Raw genomic sequence first — 24,333 nt, 5'->3', positions numbered from 1 at the left:
CCAGGGAACTTCTGCAAGCATCCTATTTCCATCTCACTTCATTTATAACTACTGCTCATACCTCTGCGGTTTGGTGCACAAGAAGCTATTCAGGGAAACGCAAGTTAAAGAAAGCTGAGCAAAACCACCACACCCCTAAAACACAACAGCCCAGAGAAGTACAAAGAAAAGGATGCTCAGCCCTGGCATTCAAGTTCTAGCTCTGTCTTCTCAAGGCAAAAGATATAACAGAAGTCCCAGTCCTGCTCCCAGTATTCACTCCAAGCATGGCTGCTGGAGTCTGCTGACATTTGCTGTTGTCCTCAAGGGACACACACACTGTTCACAACTGCTTTAACCCATCAGAGTGCCAGAACAGAGCAGGAAGAACTGACCATGCATGTCACACCAGCTGAGAGCTCTTCAAACTATTCCAGTGCCACTGCTGAAGCTACACCACAGACAGGGCCCAGATTTCAGCTGGATGTTCTGCAGCCTGGAGAAAAGTCATCTAATTGAAGATGACTTCCCAGGGCTGGGACAGGGAACAGAACTCAGACCACAGCACAGTATTTCGATAACTCCCCTATAAGCCCAAATTATCAGCCATATAAAAGCTGAGCTTTTACTCTTAGGAATCATCACACACCACCTCTAGCTCTTCCACACTGCTATTTTGTGTTAGTGTACAATCCTAACATTTTTCAGCTGGATGGTGCACTTAAGACTCTCATTCATGTTTGTGGAGACACTGCGGTCTGACTGGAGAGCCTCCTCCTGATAACCTCTGAAAATGTAAACAGCCTCCAGATCTGAAGGCGCTCAATCACATGCTACAGACAAACACTGACAAACAAGACATGTTCAGTTAGTTTCAGAAACCTCTGACATCAAAATAGGTCCTTATCAGGCTCACTTGCCTTGCAGCATCAAGGCATCAGATCACATGTGCAAATGGCAAAATGAGAGTGTACTCACTCAAAAACCTGAAGAAGGGTTGTACACAAAAGCCTACCTGCCTAATAAACTCACTGTTTTGCTTTGTATTGTAAAAAATACCACCCCTCCGTATCTACAATCAGGCTGAACACTTCAGTCTATCCCCTTAGTACTTTCATAAGCATTACAAGTTTCGCTGGCTCGGGAAGAAAACAAAGCAATGGCATGGAAAAAAACCACCACCAAAACACGGGTCATAGCAGCTGCTTGCACAAACTGCTATCAGCTTCTCAATTCACATCAAGTAAAGACCCAGTCCCGGGGCTGGTGAGGATTAGAGGCAAAAAGGAACAGTTTACCTTTGTGAGGTTGAGCCGTAAAAGCCACAGGAGCAAACTCATCCAAGAGGTCAGCAGCAGGGTTAGAAAGCAGAGAACAGTCAAGGAGAGAATCTTCCCCAGTGAGAGAGTCTGAATCCAGGTTAGCATCCCAAGGCAGCCAGGCAGAACAAGACACAGACAGCGTTAAGCTCATGTTGGCACATTCCTATTCCCATCCGTTTAGCGTACAACACACTGAAGCAAAGCCAGCACTAAGCATTTTTTGTAACAGAAAATATCTTACAGTTCTGTGCTCAGGGCAGAGGGATTCCCCACACCTTTAACAACATATAACAGATTCTCTGGTGCTAACTGTTCTCTGAAGCAGAGTATTTGACAATAAAATCCCACACAAGTGATACTCCAGGTTTCAAAGCATGTCCATCAGACCAGTGCTTCGAGATGGTGGGCTGAAGTAACACTGTACCATTGAAACCTTAAGGAACATGCAGCATCCACTTAGAAAACATACAAGCAAGTGAACTTTACACTGGTAAAGAAAAAGCAGTGAGAAGAGACGCTCCAGTCCACGCAGGCAGTGCTTTCTGATTCACTATAGCACTGTTCCACAGCCCACCCGCAGTGCAGTGCACCCACAGTCCCTCCTGCCTCACCCACCTGTCCTGTTGGAAGCAACCGACTCAGTCTGGGACACGAGGCATTGGGGCAGTGGAGCCTCAAGGCCCGGTATGAGGCTCTCAACGGCTACATCAGGTTTTCCTTTCCAAACGTGTGAAATACCAGAGAAGAAGCCAGAGGTTAGTTTGCAAGACCCCACATAAGTAAGAATCAAGAATACAGATGTCTGAATCCTTTAGTGATCCTTTAATATCTGGCAGCTACACTGGGAGCAACAAGATGCTCTCAGACTTACGTTCACTTAATTACAATAGAAGATTCACACACTCATGTTTGGTGCATCTGAGTTTCTCCTATTTTGTTTTGAGATGTGTGCGTGTGTGCATGCACACATGCAAAAAGCCCAATTTGAACTATCCAAAGGCTGAAACTGGAGGTTAACAGTGGCTGTCCCGCAGCCAGATAAGCAATCATAAGCTTTAGCAAGGATCTTTTCCAGGAACAGATAAGGAGTCTCTGACCTTTAAGGAGTCTCCTTGCAACATTAAAAAGCCACTGGTGAGCCCCTAGCATGCTCGCAGGTAAGCTTGTACACAGCCATGTGTACAATGTGGGATCTTTTTTCATTTTGAAGTGTTCTGTGGAACAAAGTTTGCTGTCCACTGTGAGAAGTAAGAAGTTTTGGAACTCAACATGTTACTGAAAACACCAGTCTGCTTAACACCGATATCCATATATGGATACAAAGGAAGATGCTCACAGAGGCTGGATAGGAAGATTTGTGTTTATCTAATCCTTCAAGCGAAGGGGAAGAGACAGAGGATGACTGTCAATACAGTCACACCAGCCAGCTACAACATTTCTCTTCCTCAAGGACCAAAATCAAGGTAATGAGCCAAGAAATGAAATTGAAGAACAAAGATGCACCCCAGTGCTAGGGCTAGAAATGGTTTAGCTGAGCAACCTAAGAGAGAACCATGAACGTTTACATTTTCGTAGCAGTGAGTCTCTGTGATTTGTAGGATCACATTCTAAGAGAATTCAGACAACTGCCAGGAATTGCTAAAGGAAGAAGAGAAGTCTTGCAGTTAAGCAACTTGTTTCCTACCTTTCCATTCAAAGCTACAAGGTTTCAACCAAGGAATTCTAGCCTGGACCCAAAACCAGAGCAGCTGACTGCAGGCAACTGCAGCCTGCAATTATTACTCTGTAATGCATTTGGCAGGTTGGTCAAAATACGACTCTGCAACATTCAGACCTTCAACCTGCTTTGCAGCCTGCCACATCCAGGCTTGTGGCAGCCCAGGACATTCACTCTCACAATATATCACAGAGCAAAGGCAACACAGCCCTTGTCAAGGGCTGATGCAGGGCAATTTGGGTGTCCAGCAATAGCCACACACACACAGTCCTTTGCAGAAACTGAAGAGTTTCTGCTTCTTCTTCAGCCAGTGATGACCACTCCTCTACCCAAGCTCTGCAACTTTTTACCATTGCATTTCACCAACATCAGCAGCTGTTTTCAGAGCCCAGGAGGGTAAACATGCAGAGTTAGCATGCAGGACAAGGCATGCTATGGCAGACAGAGGGGAGGAGGAGGTACCCTGCATTGGTTTCTTTTGTTTTTACCATTCACAGCATCTGATGTGCTACCGAAAGGGTCAGCAAGAGGCAGGATATCAGGGAGCAGAAGCGCAGTCTCAGGAGATTTGAGTCCCTCAATCAGTTTTTCTGGGTTAAGCAGGAAAAGGAAGAAGGAAAGCAGAGAAAAAGCAAAAGAAAAAAAAAGACAACATTAATCAGGTGCTCAATTCAGTGGCCCATCACATCAGCCTCAGAAAAGCAACTGGATGATTCCATGTGCAAGAAACACTGCTGCATAGAGAACATCTTTCCATTAAGGACAGAGAAACCCAGAAAGCTGAGGACATCCTTACCCACTGAACACTGCTCTCCCAAAGAGGCTGCTATAATATGGCTTATATGACCCACTGAAAACACAAAACCTACTCTCACCCTCATATACTAAGGAGCTCTGTTTTGTTTTAATCTTTATATAATGGGAAGAAACAGAATGGATGATCAGAAATTAGAGCTGGGTTTACAGCTTTTATTTGCTAAGCCCTCCAGGGCTCATGCAAAACTAGAAAACAGACACTACAGTGTCAGACATCAGAACCTGCCACTGGGATACACAGCTGTCCCACTGCCCATTATTTGAGCTATCAAGCTTAAAACCAGGTGTGGTCTCAGCTGTATGACTCCTGTGGTTTCCATTAATCCTTTGCACAGGGAAATTTAGACTGCCTCTGTAAAAGGTTAACCTGAATCATTAATCTGGGGGATGAGTGGTTTTTGCAATAAAACTAACCAGATTTTCAGTATTGAGCTTCATTATTTCCACTTCTTTTTTTTTTTTTTTTTTTAAACAGACTAAGATGAAGATAAAATTCCTAGTATTCATTAGAAGTAATCACCCTCAGTAGAACAGCATTGATAAAACTTGCTGCATGGGGACAAATCTGGCTATTCCAACGCATTTAACCCTTAACATCAGAACAAGCTACGGCATATCACAGCTATGGCCTCTACAGCATTTTTACATCTGTAGTCTATGCTCTGAGTTCAGAGGCTAGCACCATTTATAGTCCAAAGAAAACATGCTTATAACTGCACAAAAGAATAGGCTCTGGAATACTGCTGTATAAAAGACTTACCACGCTTAGAAAGTCAAAGAAAAGCTTAAGTTGCACAGCTATGTACATAGTAATGGTATCAATCTTTTTTACTGCCCCACATAAATAATGGAATAGCCTTGTGGCTTCAGAACTACTTATTCAAAGCAGGACAAGTTCTGCTCTCTGTAAAAAACTTCACAAGTCAATGCATTAAAGCAACTGAAGGAGAAGGAAGGAACTCCAAAAAGGGATCCAAGAGGCAGCTGTTCTATCAGCAAATGCCTGAAGAAGGTCAATGAAGTGCAAACCCCAGTGGGAGCAGCAGCCTTGAACATACTTGAAACCTTCCATCTTTAGCAGGAATTTTTTTTTTTTTTTTTTCTTTGAAGGATGGACTTGCAGAAGGAACAGCCACAGAGGCATCACTGACAACTTCTCACCTACACAGTAAGGGCTTTCCCATGGATCAGCACAGAGGCTGGAGCAAGGGTTTTCCAACAAAAAGAGGTGGGTAAGAGGGATGGCTGTCAGGAACTGACTGCAGCACACTAGGAAAAGACAGCACAGGAGAAAAACATGCGGACAAGAGGACAGGGAACATGCTCAACTCCTTTTTTCCAAAACAGAAGTTTTGGAAAAACAAGGCCTGTCTGCAAATGCCCAGCTCTTCAAGGACTGGCATCAACACACATCTTCCAAATGACACACACAGTACCTGGAATTGTTCCTTTCATGATTCTGTTTCCAAACATTTTGCTCCTTCAAGTCTCCCTCTTTCCCCCTTACCTTTCAAAACAGCCTATTCCTTTTTCAATGTTGCAGATTTTCCACTTAACACAGTGAAACTCTCTCTTGCTCAGGTACCAGGAAGCTATATCTTTACAACATGTGAAGTTTACAAGATTAAAGCTTTTCTTCTACTCCCATCCATCCCCTGGGCTCAGCTGACCTTAAGGAAAACTTTAGGATGACAGCTGCTCTTTATCTTACTTTGTTATTTGTTTCGTGCTTGCTTGTTCTGCTTTTGGTTCTAATCTCTCAACGTTGCAGGTCACCACAACTCTTAGTGTGTGATTAAAAGGAATTTTATTCCTCTTGAGTGAGGCTGAGAAACTCACAAAAACAAAAAGGTATCAGGATGAGTGGGAGGGGAGATACCAACAATACAAATCAGGTTCTATTTTGAGGTTTAGCAGTTCATTTCCTCAGGTTTTGTATTGTCTAACACCTTGTACTAAAGCCAAAGAATAAAAAAGTCACTGAGTGGGGGGAAAATAACGTCTAACCAGAACAAGTAGTGAAGGCCTAGAAAAACCACAGCTCCACATTAGCTAGCAGGAATACCTTCTGTATAGTGAAGTCTGGTCTGTTCAGCACAGCATGCTTTTCTCAAAGCACACGTGTGTTAACAGTTTCTCAGAATTCATACCAGACATCCCTAAGCCCAAGAACACTACATGCTTTTGCGTGACAAATAAATGCAACTTTTAAACCTCTGCTCCACCAGTGCCCCAGTGATGACAGCAAGAACTCAAGGAAGGTGTGTTCTGCATAATGGGCCATTTCCCACTGTGTGATTGTTAAGCAGATTCTGTTTAACTACACGAAGCTCAAGTGAAGAGCTAGGCTCTTTCATGACGTGGAACAGCATTTAGTTTCCTGCAACCAAAGGAGTTATCTAGCACAGGTTCAATTTTTCATTTCAAAGAAAAAAGCAGCTTCACCTCTATGTGAAGTCACAATTGAGAAGGAGAGAAACCAGAACTAATATGGATGAGTATGAAATACAGCTGTCTCAGAAGAAAAAATGGGGGATTAGTGGTCTCCCACACAAGCACATCAGCTTCAAGTCACGCAAACACAAAGCTACTATCAACTGCAGAACAGACTCCACTAGTAAAACTGCACGTAATGTTTCATAGACTTGGTTATGGACTTCTTTATCATCTCCTAACTGCCATCCCCTCAGCAAAGATCTCCCATTGGAGTAAGAACAAGAGGTGACAGTTTCTTGTGACTCTCAGGATGAATCTCTTCCATGCTGCAGTTTCAGGATCCACTGCAATTAATTTTATGCATGTATGGAGTGTAACACAACAAAGCACATTCTGCATCAGTCACCATGCTGTTAAATTCAAAGTTTTCTATCAGAGGGCCTCTGTTTTTTTCCTATTAAAATCAAAACAAACAACACACTGCAAAAAAAGCAAAGCAAAAGTAGAACCTACAACTGGGTGCTCTCAGAGGTATTCTCCCCCCAAAACAGCTTCCTTAGGGGATGAACACAAAAGCTTTTCGTCTGATTTATATCGATATAAGAAGGATGCAATGCCATTTAGCATCCCAATTCTGAATTTACATTATGAGGCAAGAAAGCAAGAGATCAGATCTCATCTGTAAATTAAGGAGCACAGCTTTGGACAATCTTGTAAGAACATGTTGATCTTTTTCCTCAGATTGCTTCCTTTCCAAAACATGCACAGTTCTAATTTCTGGACGTTTACAATCAATTTGCACTTTGTCTCTGCAACATCACCACTGCCAAAACTGACATGCCATATTTCTTCTCAGCAATACACCTGTTTAAGCAAAAAAGTATATGCAGAAAGCACTTGAAGATTAAGAAGAGCGATGTAAAAAGTAATCAAAAGATAAGGAAGGGAAATGGTTTTAGTTAGAGCAGGCTACTAAAGAGGACAAAGCCTCCTGAGAGACTTGGCAGTTAAAATGGCAACAGAGGGCCAAAGCCTGCCACACTCTGGTAAAGCACCAAACAGTCAAGATGCAACATCTCAAAGCCAAGGTGCCCACCAGCCAGGCACTGCACACAGTATGGGCATTACTCACTCATGTACTGCGGAGAAATAGCAAAAAGAAAGATAATTCAATAGAGCACACAGCAGAGTTCTTTTCTTCGGACGTCAACTGAGAAAGAAAAGACAAAGGCGTAAATATCCCACCAAGTCAATGTGCTGCGAGTGGGAGGGCAAACTACTAAGGAAAGTATGGATTAGTTGCTCAGGAAGATTTGCGCCCAGTGATTAATCAAGTGTTAAAGGAAGCCCTGCACACTATACAGCCACAGAGTACTTTGGCTAATCAAGGGAAAGGACTGGACTAGTTTTCCTAATAGAGTTTCTGCCAATTTATATAGTACAAATCAAAAAAGAAGAGATAAATGTGTATTTAAAGCAGATCACTTGCTATTATATATACACAACTCTGTAAACAACAGAGAACAGGAGAACAAACTATAACAGTGCCTCTTTAAGAGACCAAAAGCATAAAATATTTATTGAATACTCAGGTTTGCCCAGGGAATCTTGAAGTCACTGCTCCTGGAGGTGCTCAAGGAACACAGATGTGGCACTGAGGGACGTGGGAAGTGAGCATAATGGGATGGATTGGGGCTGGACCTGATGGTCATTGAGGTCTTCTCCAACCTTAATTATTCTATGATTAAATTCTTAAATATTTGTCCAAAAACACCCCTTCAGATCAAACTGAAACCCTGGTAGAAATAACATAGGGACTATTTACAGTGATTTATTTGGGGTTCCAGTGGTAGACTGATTTTAAGACTACACTGCATTTTAAGTAAAATAGCACTAATCAGATGAATAGTATGCACTCTGCATCTTCCCAAATCAAGATACAATGTCAAATTGTTAGTACCCAAAAATGTGCCTGTGTATGTGTGCTGCCACGTAAGCCCAGCTAATGCATTATTTTGGAACAAAAATTTCTTATTAATATCTGTGTGAGTGTGTGTGTATCTTAACATCACTACAAGCAACCTGAAATAGATGGGTGCAGTTATTTTCTTTATGGGTCTAAGGTAGAGGGAGTTATGTTGGTTGAAAACACTAACAGCCCTACTACCCCACTAACATATAAGCAGGCCAACTTGTGTTGTCCTTATGACAAGGATGCTAATGATTTGAGTGCTAACTCATGCTTTCAGAAGCAGAAACTAGCAGATCCAAGCAGTCTGAGCTCAATATTTCACGATTTGTTATGTATATGCAGTTCTTCAAATATTGCAATAGCCTGATGCTCGCCTCCAGCTCACACACTGCTCTACCATCCTACTTGGAAAGTCTGCAAAACATGTTTCTGAAGGTCGTGTGTTACAAGACTATGAGAAAAAAATGCCCAGTTTTGCTTAAAACTCCTACTTCTAAAGCCAATTGTATATTTAGGAACAGGCACCAGGCCCACATCTTTTTAGATAGCTAAGGTTAGAAAACTGGACAAGGGTATGCGTGTAAATACGTTGTTTTTGAAGCTAACTGCAATCTGTTTACCTTCCTCAGCCCAGAGAAGCACCTTCCTGTAAAACACACAAAAACCCATGGGTATTTGAAAGAAATGAAAACAACAAAAAATATTATCCAAGCATCGTTTAGAAGCCTCAGAGAACACTGATGTGACAACAGCTCTTCAATAAGCGATATTATTTGCCTTTTCACCCAAAGTGAGAATATCCAGCCCATGCCTGGATGGCACAGGCACACTGTGCTTCCATACCCTGCTACGCCTGCATCTTTATTCTGCAGTGCTCTACAGGGAATTTTGCTTATTTCACTTTCTGTTATGGCCAAGACAGCATTGTTTTGTGTCACTACTCTTCAAGTAACTACATGAAAGCCATGTTTGTCTCCTCACTGTAATTAGGATGAATTATTGCAGAGAGTAAATGGTTGTGTAAATAGGTAAAGAATGACCTGTTTGAAAGAGAACGGAGTGGAAGGGAAAAAACTTCTTGTGCAGACAGTGTTTAGGTAGATGAGGCTGCGGAAAGCCACACTGTCCTGTAATGCACGAAGCAGCATGGTGCAGCCAGCAGCTTGGACGGGTTTGTGCTCCATCCAGGGCTCTTTCTCAGCTCTCACCCCAGTGTTGCTGCTCAGCAGCTGCTCCTTGCTCATACTGCAAAAGACCCACATCCACCTCCCCAGCTCTGCTTCTGCACAGAGAATCAACCAGGACTGCAACAGAGGGTATCAGGGAACCCTCAGCTGGGACTAGAGAGGAACACAGAATCACAGAATTGTAGGGGTTGGAAGGGACCTCCAGAGATCGAGTCCAACCCCCTGCCAAAGCAGGTTCCCTACACCAGGTCACACAAGTGGGTGTCCAGGTGGGTCTCAAATATCTCCAGAGAAGGAGACTCCACAACCTCCCTGGGCAGCCTGTTCCAGTGCTCCATCGCCCTCGCTGTAAAGAAGTTCTTGTTCACATTTGTGTGGAACTTCCTATGTTGCAGTTTCTGGCTGCATTCCAGAACAAAGTCTTGGCTTTCCCTCTGAGCATTCTGATGAAAGGCGAGGAAGCACCAGCCAACATCCAAGCAATACCACCTGCATGCTCAGGTGCAAAAGGACCGTGCTTGTTGCTTGAGCAACAAAGAGGAGCTGAGCTCTCAGCCAGACCTCAGCTAGTGTGGGCTAAGAACACAAAGCTGACCTACGAGGCTCTGTAAGGCAAACAGAAAATATCAAATCAAAGCCTCACTTATGCTTGTGCTGAAAGCCTTGCTGAACAATACTGCTCTGGTAACCAAGGGGGACAGGCTCACACTTTTACTTCTGCCTTGAGGAAATAAACACAGAATGTTCTCACAGCAATTTTTCTTCTCTGAAACAAATATTTAAACATAATTCAGCTGCTGCTTCACAAAATGAAGGCAGCTTAGTAACATGCAGTTGAAGATGTTGACAAACTCGGAGACACAGGTCAGCTCCGGCTCTACCATCCAAGGGGAACACCTAAAGGAAAGCCTTCCATGTACACAACATTACACCCTCTCTCACATTAGGAAAACCAACTATGTGATGAGTGCTCACATAGGTGAAAAAGACTGTCAGTAACTCCTGTTTCTCTTCAGTTGTAATGCACTTCTCATGCTCTTTGAGCACCAACCAGAACAAAGCAGTTCTACAAAACTATAGGAAAAAGATTTTTTTTCCTGAATTGCTTAACTCTCCATGGAAAGAGATCTTTATGAAAACATTGGTTCTCAACAAACTCCCAGTGGTTCAGAGCGTGAGCTGAAGACAAGGGTGAATGCTGGAACAAGCCTTCATTCTCTGGAGCTAGCTGACAAGAAGGGACCTGTCACACACATTCACCAGAGGGCTTAGAGAAACTCCTTAAGAACAATGTCATATTCCAGATCTCACTGATTTGCAAATAAGCTCCTAAGTGCTTAAATAATCTTGTGCTAAAAGTGTTGGCTGCTGCAGTCAGAAATATGCACAAAGAAAAGACTTTCAAGCAGTACTGTAAAGTAAATGGAAATAACTACCAACTGTGCTAGAAAATTTTGCCAAGTCTGGAAAAGTTACATCTTAACTAGTGCTTCACATGAAGCAAGCAATTGCAATAAGACTCAGGAAGGCAAAGAAACACCAATTCTTACATAAAATAATTATGAACAATAATGAAAACTACAATTTTCAATGTTAGAAACCAATCTGAAAATAGCCTCAGTAAGCACAGGTAATTACCCAACAATTTATTTATTTCTGGCTTCGAATACTGAACCTTTAAAAGACACCAATGTTACTGACGTTAGAAACAGCCTGCTAGCCCTGAGGGCTCTTGTGCTGAGCACTGCTCACACCACCATATGAATATTTACTGCCAGAATGTGCCATGCATCACCACTACCACAGAGTTCAGCAGAACTTGTTGGTGTTTGGCATTACTGACAAAGGGCCAGGATTTCAGGTGTGCCTAGAAATAGAACTCTAAGGCTAAGATTACAAAAGTAATGACAATAGTCATGTCCACCTCCCCTTCCCCCCATAAACCCTGTTCTGGTTACCTGGAGTGTCAGATAATGGGAGAGAGATGAAAGGATCAGGCACAGTCAGAAGAGGAGGGCTAGCATCCAGACTCAGGATGTCTTTCATTTTTTCAGCTGTTAGCCATGAACAGAAAAGGCAGAATGAGATAGAGGGAAAAGTGGAAAACATCAAGCAATGTTCAGTTCTATGACACAGCTCGACATTACAGTGTCGAAACCATGGCCTGGCAACACACACATGCACGGTAAGAACAAGTTTGATGCTACAGAACAAAAAAAAAAAAACACAACAACAAAACAAACAGATCTCCAACATAGCTTAACCCACAGGTCTCAAAGTATTCCTATTATTCTATTATTTCACTTTACAGCAGCACAGAAAGTGAAATGCCTTGACAAAGGACACATAGCAGGACAGCCCCCATGGCAGGCCTCTGTCTAGAAGAAGAGATACTGCAGTAGGCTCATGTTTAAGATGAAAGACAAAGAAAAGGGAGAGAAGCAACCAGTCCAGTGCCTGTGCTCAGAGAATTCCCAAACTTCAGAGACAACTACTTAAAGAAACGGACATGCTTCAGGATCCAAAAAACACAGAACATGCAGAGACTTCTCAGGCTTTGCAGTAAGTACTTCAGAGCTGAATCCAGAGCTGCTGCTGCTCAACATCAAACAACAAAGGCTAATGAAATAAACTGTTCACAGGACACACAAACAGATGGAATGCACTCTTGTGTTGTGGATTTCAACTCTATAGGTAAGAGACTACACTACCAAGCTCTGTTAGAAGCTCTTCTAAACCTCTCATCAAGAATCTGTGTACCCTTATTTCTATTTGTCTATTCCTGCCCCTTAAAGAATCCTTCAAGGATTCCTCAGCCTCCTCCCGTTATGCCAACAGCTGGTCTGCTTCAGTGAGGAAACATCAAACAATTGCATTTTCCACTGCATGGCTGCATGTGACAGAGGAGAGAATAACTTGCATTGCTGCTGTGAGCTGTTTGCCAATACTGTATTTTTCAGGTCATTAGCGCATTCATCGAGAACTCCTGAAGCTGAAGAAATACAAACATGCATCAAACCATGCTCTACCTTTAATGATTTTCCCTGCTCACTAGAGTCTCTGTTATTCCCTTTAATTCTGTAGCAGATACATTAGCCCTGCTCCACATGGTCTAACAACAGCTGGCAAGAGAAATCCTCCAACATATGTAGTCAATGTCAAAGTCCAAATTTGTGATTGCACACTGCACATTTTAGTCCTAACAATGATGATATGTGAAACCTCAACATAAATCAGCTTCTTTGTGAATTTCACAGGTTGATTAAGTTTCTTACTGCACCAAAAGCTTCACATGTTCCTCACCAAAAGCTCCAGATGCTGCAATTAGTGGGTTTTACCTTCCTTTTAAAGAAGCTATGACAAAAAGCTGCTGCTTTCTCACAGCACTATGCAGGACACTGCTCTGCAGGCCACACTTGGACTCACCTGATCCAGCAGTGAAGGAAGATGAGCCACCAAACGCATCTGCCTGAGCTGCAGATGAAGCTGGTTGGAAACCTGGAATCAAGTTCTCTGTAGAACTGCCCATCTTTTCTGGAGCTTTCCCTGAAATACCAGACACAGATTTAGGGGAAAAACTTCCATTCTGAAGGTTGTTTACTCACCTATACTTCTAGGATACTACTTCAGCGAGTGACTTAAAGACTTTTTTGCAAATCACAACTTGCAGATGAAGTTGAGTTTATAGTGTAGCTTCTACAGTCAACTGAGCAGGGCCACAGTAAGAACAGTTAGTTCCTGTCCCTGAGAGAATCATGCTCAGTCAAGGTGACTGGGACTGGGAAGGGAGACTGGAAGAATTAAGCTCTTACAGCACAGCAGGTCATGATTATATAGCAATGCCCCAGAAGCATCTGACAAAGCATCACTCCATGCCACTTTTTATTTCAAGAGCAGACTGGTACTAAAGTACATCCATGAACCTACCATCACCCAGCTTTGCAAAGTCCTTGTTCAGCAGCTCCTCAGCTGTGAGTTTGGAGAAGTTATCATCATCGAATGGATTCCAGGTGGAGACATCGGGTGGATTATAGACATTCTGCTGTGAAGTCCTTGGGGAACCCGAGGGCGTAGTGGAAGCCGATCTGGATGTGACCGTGTCAAGCAAACAACAGTCATTAACAATCCACCTGAAATTCTCTGGCCAACACCATGAGTTGGTTTACACAACTGCATTCTAATTACAATTCTTACTTCAAACATTCAGTGCAAGGTATTTTACTTGCACACCCAGAATGCTAGGACCAGCTGGCCTTATCTACTTGTATCTGCCTGAGCATCCTCATGTCAGGAATGAAAACTATGAAAGTCATTAGCAAGTGCTCCTGCAGAAGACCTGCTGCTAGACAGCAGGCATGAAGCGTGCACCAGAGCTACTGGTGAGACAGCTGATTAGATTTAGTAATCCATTTGAAGGCCCCATTTGCTCAGCCTTCTGGGAATGAGGAAACACTCAAAAGGACTTCTGCACTTGGGGAGTTTTTCAGTGACTTTCTGCCAAGCCCTTGGCACACAGTCTTGGGGATGCAATTATTAATTTATACCAGTCTATTTTCATCTCAGAGCAGAGCCCAGGAAGACCCTAAAGAGCCTTATCTACACTCCACCCCATCCATATCCTTTGATATCAAGCAAGCAAGCAGCCACCTACTTGGACTTGTTGAGACTGGCTTCAGCAGCAGCTGCCTGCAGAAGCTGGGTAGATTTGCTGGCTGGAACCCCAAAAACAGCACTGTGAGTCACATCACTCAGAATCCTCCTGTGTCCTGCACGCTGTGTCTTGGGGGAGGACGGAGGGGTGAGAGAACCCAGCTTCTGCCCCTGAACTGCTGTAGGTGGTGTGGTTTGAGGTTTTTGCTGTTGCCTTATTTGTGCCTGCATTTAGGAGAGAGAGTAAAATGATCATGTTCTCCTTTTGTGAACAACAGCCATGGTATAAAAAAAATGCTGTGTTTTGGAGGATCTGATCTCCTAGTCACAGATCACAAATAGGCTGGAGAAAAACAACACAGAGAAATAAACGTATCTGGAAAAGTGCGGGGCTTGAAATTAGTGGTCCACTGCATTTCTGCATTACTTCAGTTGCACAAGAAGGTACTTTCTCCCACCTGTGGTGAGCAAAGGTTACCTGTACTCAGAAGCTTGCTGAAGGTGAAGAGGCTAAGATTCAGGGTAGACCATAAAAATCAGATCAAAGGACACAGAAATCTTGCTGTTTGGACATACAGAGCTGGACAAGGTGACAAATAGACCTTCAAATTCCTAAAGGAGTTGAGGACTTCTGCAGAAATCTTGTGCAAGCTTTCTTAGTTTTCTACCCAAGCAAACAGAAGCAACGACCTCAAGACCATAATTGACATTAAAATCCGGAGGCAAAAACCCACAAATATTCAACTACAAACCCTTTGGAAGTTTCAAGAGGTTTCTCAAACTGATGTTATTTTTTCATTACTTCAGTCTTGTGTTAAGCTCACAAACCCATAAAAGCCTTCAATACTGTTTTGTAGTCATATGCAACAACATTCCAGATGCGATTTTTCAAGAAAAAAAAAAAGTCTTTCAGTGACAGCTGCTGGCTGGTTTTAAAAAGACAAAGCCAGAATGCAAAAAGCCAGAAAGCTGACCATGTCATCTCCACCACCTGGGCACTAGAACTCTGTTCCCCAGACAGCACCAGGACATTTTCAACCAGGCAAGACAGACGAAAGACTTGGAAAGACCTAAGAGGGCAGTGAGGGAAGAGTTACATTCCCAGTGTTGTGCTTAACTACAGTGGAGCGAAGAAAACAAGTGGTTAGCTGCCTTGCTTTTCATCTGGCAATTTCAGGCAGACTAAATCAGCATGGCTGAGAAGCAAGCTGACCTGAATGCTGCTGATGCACTCACCTTAAATCTTGCTATATAGGTCACTGCAGGTACATTTGGTGCTAAGAAATAAACAGGCAGTGCCAAAATCTCCACAGAAATGAACACTAAGCTTATAAAGCTGAAATTCTGCAACTTGAAAAGGTTTTGACAGGTCCTGGCTTGGTATCTTCTGCTCAGAGAACCTGTTCTTCAGAGAAGATGTCTTAGTATTCATTTTTTTAAGTGAGCCAATCACTGTTTTTCTCCTTCTCACTGCTACAGGAGCTGAAAAGTCTCCAAATGCATCCATTCTGTTGAGTCTTGTAGGGGCAGGGGGGTGATGCTAATTTTCAGTCCAAATGATTCAATAGTATTAAGAATATTTTTGTGCTAGTGAATCACAGCAAAGCTCTTTAGAGATGCACTTCAGTACTATATGTCAGGCATTTCTGCCTTAGAGAAGTAGGGTAATTATGGACTTCATTCATGTAGTGAAAACTTCCTGAGATTTCAGGCTGACTTGCCCTAGGTCATTCAGCACAACAAAACCAGCAACTCAAGAGCTCCAACCTCACCCTAGCAAGCAGCTCAGTACTGGAAATTAACATGGAAGTGAAGGAGTGAATAGGACAGAGCCTTAAGATACAAAGAAAGAGCAAGACAAGAAAGGCTTCCTGAGCATTGCTCAAGTCACTTGCTCACAGAATTTTGTTAGTCAAATTAAAAATCTTGATGTCACTTTAAAAGAAGCATGCCTAAGAGATTATTTAGGTCCTGTATAGTAACACACAAAGTCAGCAAGTAAAAACTGACCCTCAGTTTGAGCTAAGACACTGCATAGCTGAATAGGTTTATTATCAGACACTGCTTTGCACACATGCAACCCATTATAGCAAAACAATGGATGGCTTCCTTTTGCCTGGTGCCTGCACATGCTTTTGCTTCAACATGCAATTGGAGACTGGGGCATCCCTTTGCACTCCCAAAAACAAGGAGTGAATGTGACCATGCAGGAATGAGAGCACAAGGCACAGCTTTTTGCCATACGCACTGCAGAGATACTCTGTCAGCACAGATCCTGCCCTCTGGCACAGCTCCCCTGCCTTCAACACTGCAGACTGCAGCAGAAAGTAGCCAGCTAACAGCCACATTTTCCATTAAGTAAAGAGCATTTATTTTGGATGCAGTCAGATGATGAGAAAAGTGGATGAGGTATTTATTTTTAAAAACACGATGCCTTGAAAAGTTTGCTTTCCAAAGCATTCAGCATCCCAAGTTACCCAATTCCAGAAACAACCAGAAAGGCTACTTGCACATTCCTCGGCATCAACCTTCAATATTAAAGTAGTTACAAATTAGCAGCACTATAGCGTAGTTCCAGGTGCTCATTCTGATGAAGTACAAATATTTAAGACAGTTTATCACATGACAGAGGAGGGACAGAGAAACAGCTACTTATATCTACTCCAGCAGGCTCTTACCGCTTGTTCCTGCTGCGGTGTTGGATGGGCTGCACTTTGCTGGGCCTGGGGCTGTGGTGCTGCTGGAGCCTGTTGCTTTTGCTGAATTGCTGCTGCTGCTGTCTTCTGCTGGGCCATCATCTGCTGCTGCTGCTGCTGCTGCTGCTGGTAGTAGTTTTGCATCAGCTGCTGCTGCGCTGGTGCTCCCTGCTGCATCACTGGGAACTAGGAAACAAGCAGTAGTTGAGACACCTGCTGCTCAGCTGGGAACTGGGTTAGCAGAACTCAGGGATCAGCCATGAGACTGGTCATAGCTTCCGCAAGCAGCAAAGCAGCAACAAGTTGGGGTGGCTTGGAGACCACCTGCATGAAATGGCACTCTGGTCCACTCTTAGATCCTTTCTGGGTTACATTTGCTTATAGCAGGCTCCCTGCAGTCCCAAACTCCTTTTTCCATTTATTTATTCTAAACCTTCCCCCTAGGACGAGAAGCTTCATTAACCTGCTTCTTCCAGTGTTAAACATGCTTCTGCAGTTATCTGTGCTGCTATCAACACTTCAGTTAAGCATGTCTTATACAGACAAATCCTATTTAACATACAAGCTTTTCACAGGCCTCTCAACATGACAGCCTACCACACGAACAGACCTGACTGCTAAAAAAAAGGCATACCAGCTTTCTTGCATCACAAAGAACAGAAGAGAAAAATATTCCTGTGCTCATCAATTAAGCACTCACCTCAAGTCTTTGAAACACTTTGAGCTATAAAACCTTAACCAACACCACTTCTTTTGTTTGTTCACGACAAAGACCTCTCAAGGCTTTCCATTTTGACAGTTAAAAATGATAGTCTTCTGTTACAAAATAATATTGCTAGAAAAGTGAAAACACATTGGAAAATGCAATATATATAAAAGTTGTACCTATCCTTTAGAGAAGGAAAACAGAGAGCTTCCTCTAAATGCAGTGATGTGCATTTATATCTGGCACAGGAAGTACACAGCAAACACTGCCACATTTGCTCACCTGCTGAGCTTGCATCACCTGCTGCTGCTGGTAATATGCAGCCTGTTGCTGTTGCTGCAGTAGCTGCTGCTTCAGAAAAAGCTGCTGTTGGTGCTGAGGTGTGGCTTGCGGCTGAGCAGAAGGGACCTGGGGCTGTGCCTGCGATGCCTGCTGGAGTGCTGGCGCCTGCTTGGCTTGTGGCTGCACTGAAGTTGGTTGTGGTGCTGCTTTTTGTTGGGGGACACTTGCAGGAAGTGAAGGCTGACCACTGCCCAGGGTAGCAGGCCCTGCAATTGGTAGAATGGATCTGTTAAGTGAACAGCACGCACTGAAGTCCAGCAACACATCCATAGCACAGCCAGGAGTCTCACCTTGAGGCTGAATTGCTGCTTGGGCTGTGGGTCTCTTCCTAGGTGTCAAGGCTGGCTGAATTGGTAAAATTCCAGGGTTGGGTTGTGTCTGCCCTGCTTTAGGTCTCTGGCGGGGTGCTATGGAAGTTTCTGTTGTAGGAATGGGATCTGTCAACCTACAAAATAACGTAACAATTAAAAACAAGAATCACCATCAGAAGTAGTAAGAGTAGTTTGTGTTAGTCTGAGAGTTGTTACAAGCAGCACACAGCATAGGATTAAACACTCTTCCATACGTCAGCTTTAAAGGTGATAAACTGAAAAAGGCAAAACATTTAGATGCTTCCAGATACACAGGAAACCTCTTCCAGAAAGCTGCAAGCACAGTAGAGCTTAGTAGATGCACTCACAACAATCAGACTAACATTATCATTTTGGTGACTGCCATTTGTGGTGTCTTTTTCTATTGGACAGCTGGAATTTGTCAAATTCAAATATCTGCTAAAACATACTGCTTAAGGCTACTTAGAATTACAGATGAGCAGATGAAGGATAAGCAAGCTTAAGAGCAGCTGGTGCCTTTGGGCAAAATTGTCTGAACTGGTCTTTAAAAATACCTTAACTTTAGTACATCTACCCCAGAATAAGGTCACTGGACATCCTCTGATCCTTGTTCAGTATTACTCATCCTCCATCGAGGCACAGCAACAGGGCCAAGCAGCCAGATATCATCCTGTCCTTCTGCAGATACATCTCCTTGTGAGACATCGAAGTTGTTCTACTAAAGTGAGCATAGCTGAGTTCCATTATAACAACAAGCAAAGCAGACTCCTGGGATTGAGGCAGGAGTAGAGATGCCCTATTTCAGAATAGGTAGAAAACTGCTGCTTCTGGAGTGCTCACTGCTAGAAGGTTCACATTTCAGTAAAATAAAGCAGAAGTTTTGTCCAACAGAATTTATGTACTTTATTACAGTATTATAAGGAGCAAGCAGTGGCAAGAGAGGAGAAGAACCACAACAGTACAGCAGCTCCCCAACTCATTAGGCTATTCAGACAGAGACTGTATTGCCCAAAGAAATTACATGGCTCTTGCAGAAACTGCAGCAATTGCACAGAGTAATTACTGGGTCAGGTTATCATCTGCTGAGGACCAAATTGGAACAGCAATAGTTCCTGATGCAATTTTTCCAGTCGCCTTGTGCTCTCTGGGCCAATTCCAGGCCCACTGCAGTCTCTCTGCTATCTTAGGTACTCTGGGTACTGCCTTAGGATGGATGACAGAGTATATTCATTTAAGTGCACGAACCTCAAGCGCCACTGTCAAGCAATGTCTTTAGGACAAAGCTTAGCTGTTGAGTCATGCTGAGCGTTGCCCAAATCCCTCCCTCCTCTCACACAAAAATTTCCAGCATCTGCATCTTCTGTCTTTCAGATCAATGGATATTTATGTCATTGAAGCAAAGCCTGAGGACTGCAGTGTTTGTCTCGGTGTATAAATAGAAGCCCACAAAGAAGCAGCTAAATATGCTAAGCATCTTTTCTAACAGAACACAGAGAGAATACATAGTAAAAGAGAGAGCTAACTGTAATGAAGATGTGGTTACCTGGCCTTTGGTTGACTCTTCTTCGCCGCAGCTTCACTTGCTTTGACTGGGTCTGGGAGCTTAGCAGGGATTGGAGAGTTCTGCAGATCCCAAGAACACTGAGTTTAGTACTTTGGGGGCAGAAAACAGTCAGAAATTATTTGCAAAAGCACACCAATGAGATATGGAGGTTGCAGAATCCCCAAAGCAATTATTCCTCACTCTGGACAAAGGACAAACCCCTCCTCATTAATGGCACGAGAGGAGCTTGGGTGAGTTTTCACAAGGAGAAAGATAGGATTCAGCTTTCTGACCATTTTCTACAAGTGCAATCTGAACACAAAGCTTTATAGCACATGTTCAGTATTTGAAAAGAATCTGGGAACAACAGTAGCAAGTTATCAAAACTGATAAAAATACAAACATGACTAATGTCTTGTACATAAAAATCATAAATAACTACCAAAACATAGAAGAAAATTAAGTTTCTTTTAATTTGGAAACAACAGAACAAGATGCCACAGATATCCATAATACTGTAAAAAAAAAAACAAACAAAACAAAACTATTTTTCAGGTGAATTCTATAAGGACAGTAAGAAGGAGTAAGAATTCTATAAGAACAGTAAGAAGGTGGTTGTATAAGGTCTGATACAGTTCAAATGCACGTTGGCTGCTCTCAGCCAGACAGCAGACAAAAATCACTGCCTTTAAAACCAACTGCAGTGCAAATTACACACACTATGATGAGTTTGCCTGAAAATCAAATGGGTTTCACAAGCACGGCCTAATTTTTCATGTTCACATGCAAAAGGTCTCTTGGTTGGCCTCATGCTGTTAACTAGACAAGGATATAAATAAAGAAATAAGCAATGTATGAAACAAAACCTAGATTTCCACATTCCCTTCAAGAAAAAAAAAAAAAACTGCACTGCTAATTACAAGAAATAAAACAGAACCTCCTGATTAGAGACCTGTGGAAGCAATCAATATAGCACAGCAGCATCCTCAATAATATTTAGCAGCTGCCACCTCCAACTCCTCACACAAAGCCCTACATCAATCCCTTGCTTCACTACTCACCTGGACGTTCTGGACTGGGCATTCCTTCTTTGCCAGTTTGAATGCAAAGTACGAGACTTGATAAATATCAGGTCTCTTATCAGGGTCTGGCTCAAGCATATACCCTTTAAAAGATAAAGATACATCAGAAAAATAGAACAGATTCATACAAGGATGGACTAGGAAACACCTTTTAAAAATATATTTTTAAACACTCCATGAGTAACTCCTAGCTGCTATTGCAGGCTCTAAAGCAAGGAGGGGAACCAGATTGCTTGGGCAGGGAACGGTGTAGGGTTTGACTTCTGCATTTTTAAGTGAGCCCACAGGAAAAAAGGTTGACAAAGGCCTAGTGAGTGTGTAGGGCAGGAAGACACACACAGACCACTGCTTTTGCATAAGCAAAGAACATACTCGGCTGCTTTGAAAATAACTTCTGTCACTCAAGGTTATGGCTAGAAAAAGAGTTTAAAAAATACACTGCACTGACGAGAGAGCTTCCCCAGCTCTACCAAGAGTAACGCATTGTACCCTTAATTACACATTCACTCTAGGCAGCAGGTTATTTATAAATCATTTCAGTTCTGTTTCTCAATTCACAAAAAACAAATTCTTATCACTGGTCTAAGTCACTGTGGTTCTTTTCAGTTTCTTATCCAAACAGATTTGGTACTGGAGAAATACATTTTGCGTAAATAGACTTATTGTGCAAGTTCACGCAGGACTCGAACCAAGAGGTTGTCTCTTTTCCTGCCTTTCCACTGAGTTCAGTCAAACGGAAATCCCTGCTGTAGCTGTGTTTTGAAGAGTGATGTCCCAAGCTACAAGAAAATCATTTCATCCATCCCTGTGTGCAAAGCAAGCCTCTTACAATAAACACCAACTGTTCTGCTGTAGGAGCATAGAATGTAAACACATCTTAAGAAAAAGTTCTGTGGAAGTTGATTAGGGCACTGTCAGAGACACTCACGGATGAGGCAGTGCATGTCCTGTGAATGCCGAGAGTTATCTGGAATGGTGAAGTTGCCATCACAGATTGCCACCTGACTTTCCCCAAATGGCAAAGTGAAGTAACACAGCTTGTACAGCAAACAGCCGAGGGCCTGAAGACAAAGAACAGAACAGGTGAGTTAACTAACTGAAGGAAAGATGCAACAAGATCCCCAAATTGACACACACCTTACATCGGTATATGCTACTGCATACAGGTGCACAAAACCTTTTCCTGTTCCCCACATACAAAGCAAAATTAATAGGGAAACCAAATGACATCCATCATCCTTAACACATTTATTCTGGCCAAAAAAACCTTAAAACGTATTGGTTACCAAGCTTAAACTGTAGCAATTCACATAACCTTCCAACCATTACGTTACTTATTTTATATTATATACAGGATTTGTTAGCAGATTGCTAGGTTATATCACTGGCTCATCTATCTCTGTGCTGCTTTTGACAGCAAGAAAAAACACCTCTTTCAAAATAATATACAAGTTATACACAAAAGGCTAATTATGAAACACTACTGCCATCCCAGGGTGAATGGGGGAACACATTTCCTAATGCAGAACAACTCACCATCAACTTGTGGCTTTTGTTGCAGGATTTGATAATTAAATTGTACACCAGTTCAAAAGAACCTTGGTGAGTTTTGGAGAAAGGAAGGTGCTAAGCAGGACTACCACTGCAAGATGCCCTAAGCTGAGGCTGCGCTCTGCGCAACACTGCATATTTGTTTGGGAGCACAGCAAACGAGCAGAACAGAATTCCTTCAAGGCCAAGAAGAGAGTAGCTTGAGCCTCTGTCTCCACCTCTCTACATGATCACAAAGGGTACAAACCCAGGCTTCTCCTCTAGCTGCCTCTGAGGCACTGACAGTCTTTTCATGCTGTTACAGCTGTGCCATCCCCTCTCTGGAGCTCAGCAAGGCAAGCAACCCAACGCTGGTCTGGGCCTGGGTCTAAAACCTCCTGCTGAATTCAGCACTGCAAGAGCCCCATATGAGCTGCTGTGTTCCTGACCCTTGGCTGGGCTCACAGATAATACAGAGGACTCTGTCCAGTGATGCCGCACCAGCAATTGTCCCTCTTGTAAATGCAAACATAACTTATAGAGGATCCATAAACACTCTCCTTACACTGCTGCTTCCTTGTTGCTTTCTAGTTCAGGGCTTCAAAAACCATACAAACACATGCAAATTAGCATTTTTAAACACATCCTATTTGCTGAATTGCCACTTCTCCACAAACAAAGGCTCTTCATCCCAATTAAGAGGAAGCCTACCATCCTTTTGTTGTTAGGTTATCTAGTAATGGATTACACCACAGCTGCATTTTTCTCTCAACATAGAAAACATAGCAAGATTCACTCCTCATTACAAACAGCAGTACAAAAGCTTGGTCCTTAGCCAGGTTTGACGATTGAGCTGCACTACCCTGCCCAGAAGCATGCTATTATTCCCTAGGGGAAAGCCTATTTCCTCCACTTTCCATCTTCTTCTGCCTAGTAACATTGGTTTCACACCCTTGCTCAACAAAAGCACAAGTTACAACACCTTGAATTTTCTGTTTTAACTGTTTTATGATACAAAATCATGTTTGCAGTGTTCAATTCTGGACTCATACACCGTTCATACATCTCTATATTAAAAGCACATGAAAAGCAGTATGCAAAGCACCAATCATGTCTTACCCAGAAGCCAGCCTGTTTAGCAGTAACTCAGAAACTTGAAGCAGAGCAACTCTCTACTCAGAGACTATCCAGTCTTATGGAAACCAGGCTAGCTCCAGCCAGAAAGTTATCTTGTCGTTAGGACAACGAAAGCAAACTGCAGTCTGGTTGTGTGATGTTAAGTGGGCTTTATACATACCCATATGTCTGCTTTTGTAGTGATAAGTTTGCCACTATACAGGTTGACCATTTCTGGTGCTCTGTAAGATAACGTAGTGTACCTGCAGCAAAAAGATCTATTGGTGAGTTTAACGTGGATATCAGATGAGCTTTCAGTATGCCACATTTAAAATAGTTCAAAATTCATGCTTTTCTATTAGTTCTGGGGCAAACTCTAAAAAAAAAAAAAAAATAAAAAAAAATTAGATATTTCTCAACAGATTATCAACATCAGAATCTACTGCATGATTCTAACATGAGAATACCGACACCGCAAACCATCCTGGGAAAACAAAGCAAAAGCAAAGATTACTTCTCCAACAGAGTTTACTCACAAAGGACAGTATTTTTAAGAGCTAAAACACAAACATCCAAGAATTCAGAATATTAACAAGGCCAGAAGTCAAGCGTCCTCTGCAATGTCCTTGCCTACCACTGGGCTTTTGGCCAACCTACAAAGATTGCAACTGGATACAAGGCTCCTAATAAATAGGCTTCCATGCTGGGATTCCTGCTCAGAGCCATTGTAGACAAAGGAAAGATTATTTTGCAGCTTCAGCTCAAACTACAATCTGCCTCATTTTATTCAGTAAATGAAATAGATGGACGTTGAGCCACAGTTTGAGATTCTTAAGGTTTTCTATCAGTGCATTTATAATTTTTGCTGTATCACATTCTATCGTATTTGGCTTGATCACAAGAAAAG

General features: G+C 42.7%; 1 protein-coding gene across 22 annotated transcripts in view; it reads right to left on the bottom strand.

Annotated features, from left to right (window-relative positions):
• The window catches only part of AAK1 (AP2 associated kinase 1), a 63,032-nt gene that overhangs the window by 13,774 nt on the left and 24,925 nt on the right, over nt 1-24,333 (bottom strand). For 4 of the 22 annotated variants that reach the window (XM_052702057.1, XM_052702070.1, XM_052702060.1 and 1 more), the window contains exons 7-20: nt 23,608-23,689; nt 21,709-21,841; nt 20,760-20,863; nt 19,699-19,778; nt 18,114-18,268; nt 17,764-18,029; nt 16,757-16,961; nt 14,081-14,309; nt 13,357-13,514; nt 12,856-12,975; nt 11,388-11,483; nt 3,507-3,608; nt 1,917-2,018; nt 1,278-1,388 (exon numbers count right to left, since the gene is read on the bottom strand). In XM_052702057.1, the coding sequence (XP_052558017.1) occupies nt 1,278-1,388; nt 1,917-2,018; nt 3,507-3,608; nt 11,388-11,483; nt 12,856-12,975; nt 13,357-13,514; nt 14,081-14,309; nt 16,757-16,961; nt 17,764-18,029; nt 18,114-18,268; nt 19,699-19,778; nt 20,760-20,863; nt 21,709-21,841; nt 23,608-23,689 (1,943 nt within the window). Of the gene's footprint in view, nt 1-1,277; nt 1,389-1,916; nt 2,019-3,506; nt 3,609-7,402; nt 7,481-11,387; nt 11,484-12,855; nt 12,976-13,356; nt 13,515-14,080; nt 14,311-16,756; nt 16,962-17,763; nt 18,030-18,113; nt 18,269-19,698; nt 19,779-20,759; nt 20,864-21,708; nt 21,842-23,607; nt 23,690-24,333 lie in introns of those variants that run through there. The other 18 variants (XM_052702067.1, XM_052702069.1, XM_052702076.1 and 15 more) reach the window with 11 other exon arrangements.

Source organism: Tympanuchus pallidicinctus, unplaced genomic scaffold (genome assembly GCF_026119805.1).
Source record: "Tympanuchus pallidicinctus isolate F22 unplaced genomic scaffold, pur_lepc_1.0 scaffold42, whole genome shotgun sequence".
Classification (NCBI taxonomy): domain Eukaryota; kingdom Metazoa; phylum Chordata; class Aves; order Galliformes; family Phasianidae; genus Tympanuchus; species Tympanuchus pallidicinctus.
This window is presented reverse-complemented; position numbering and strand designations above follow the sequence as displayed.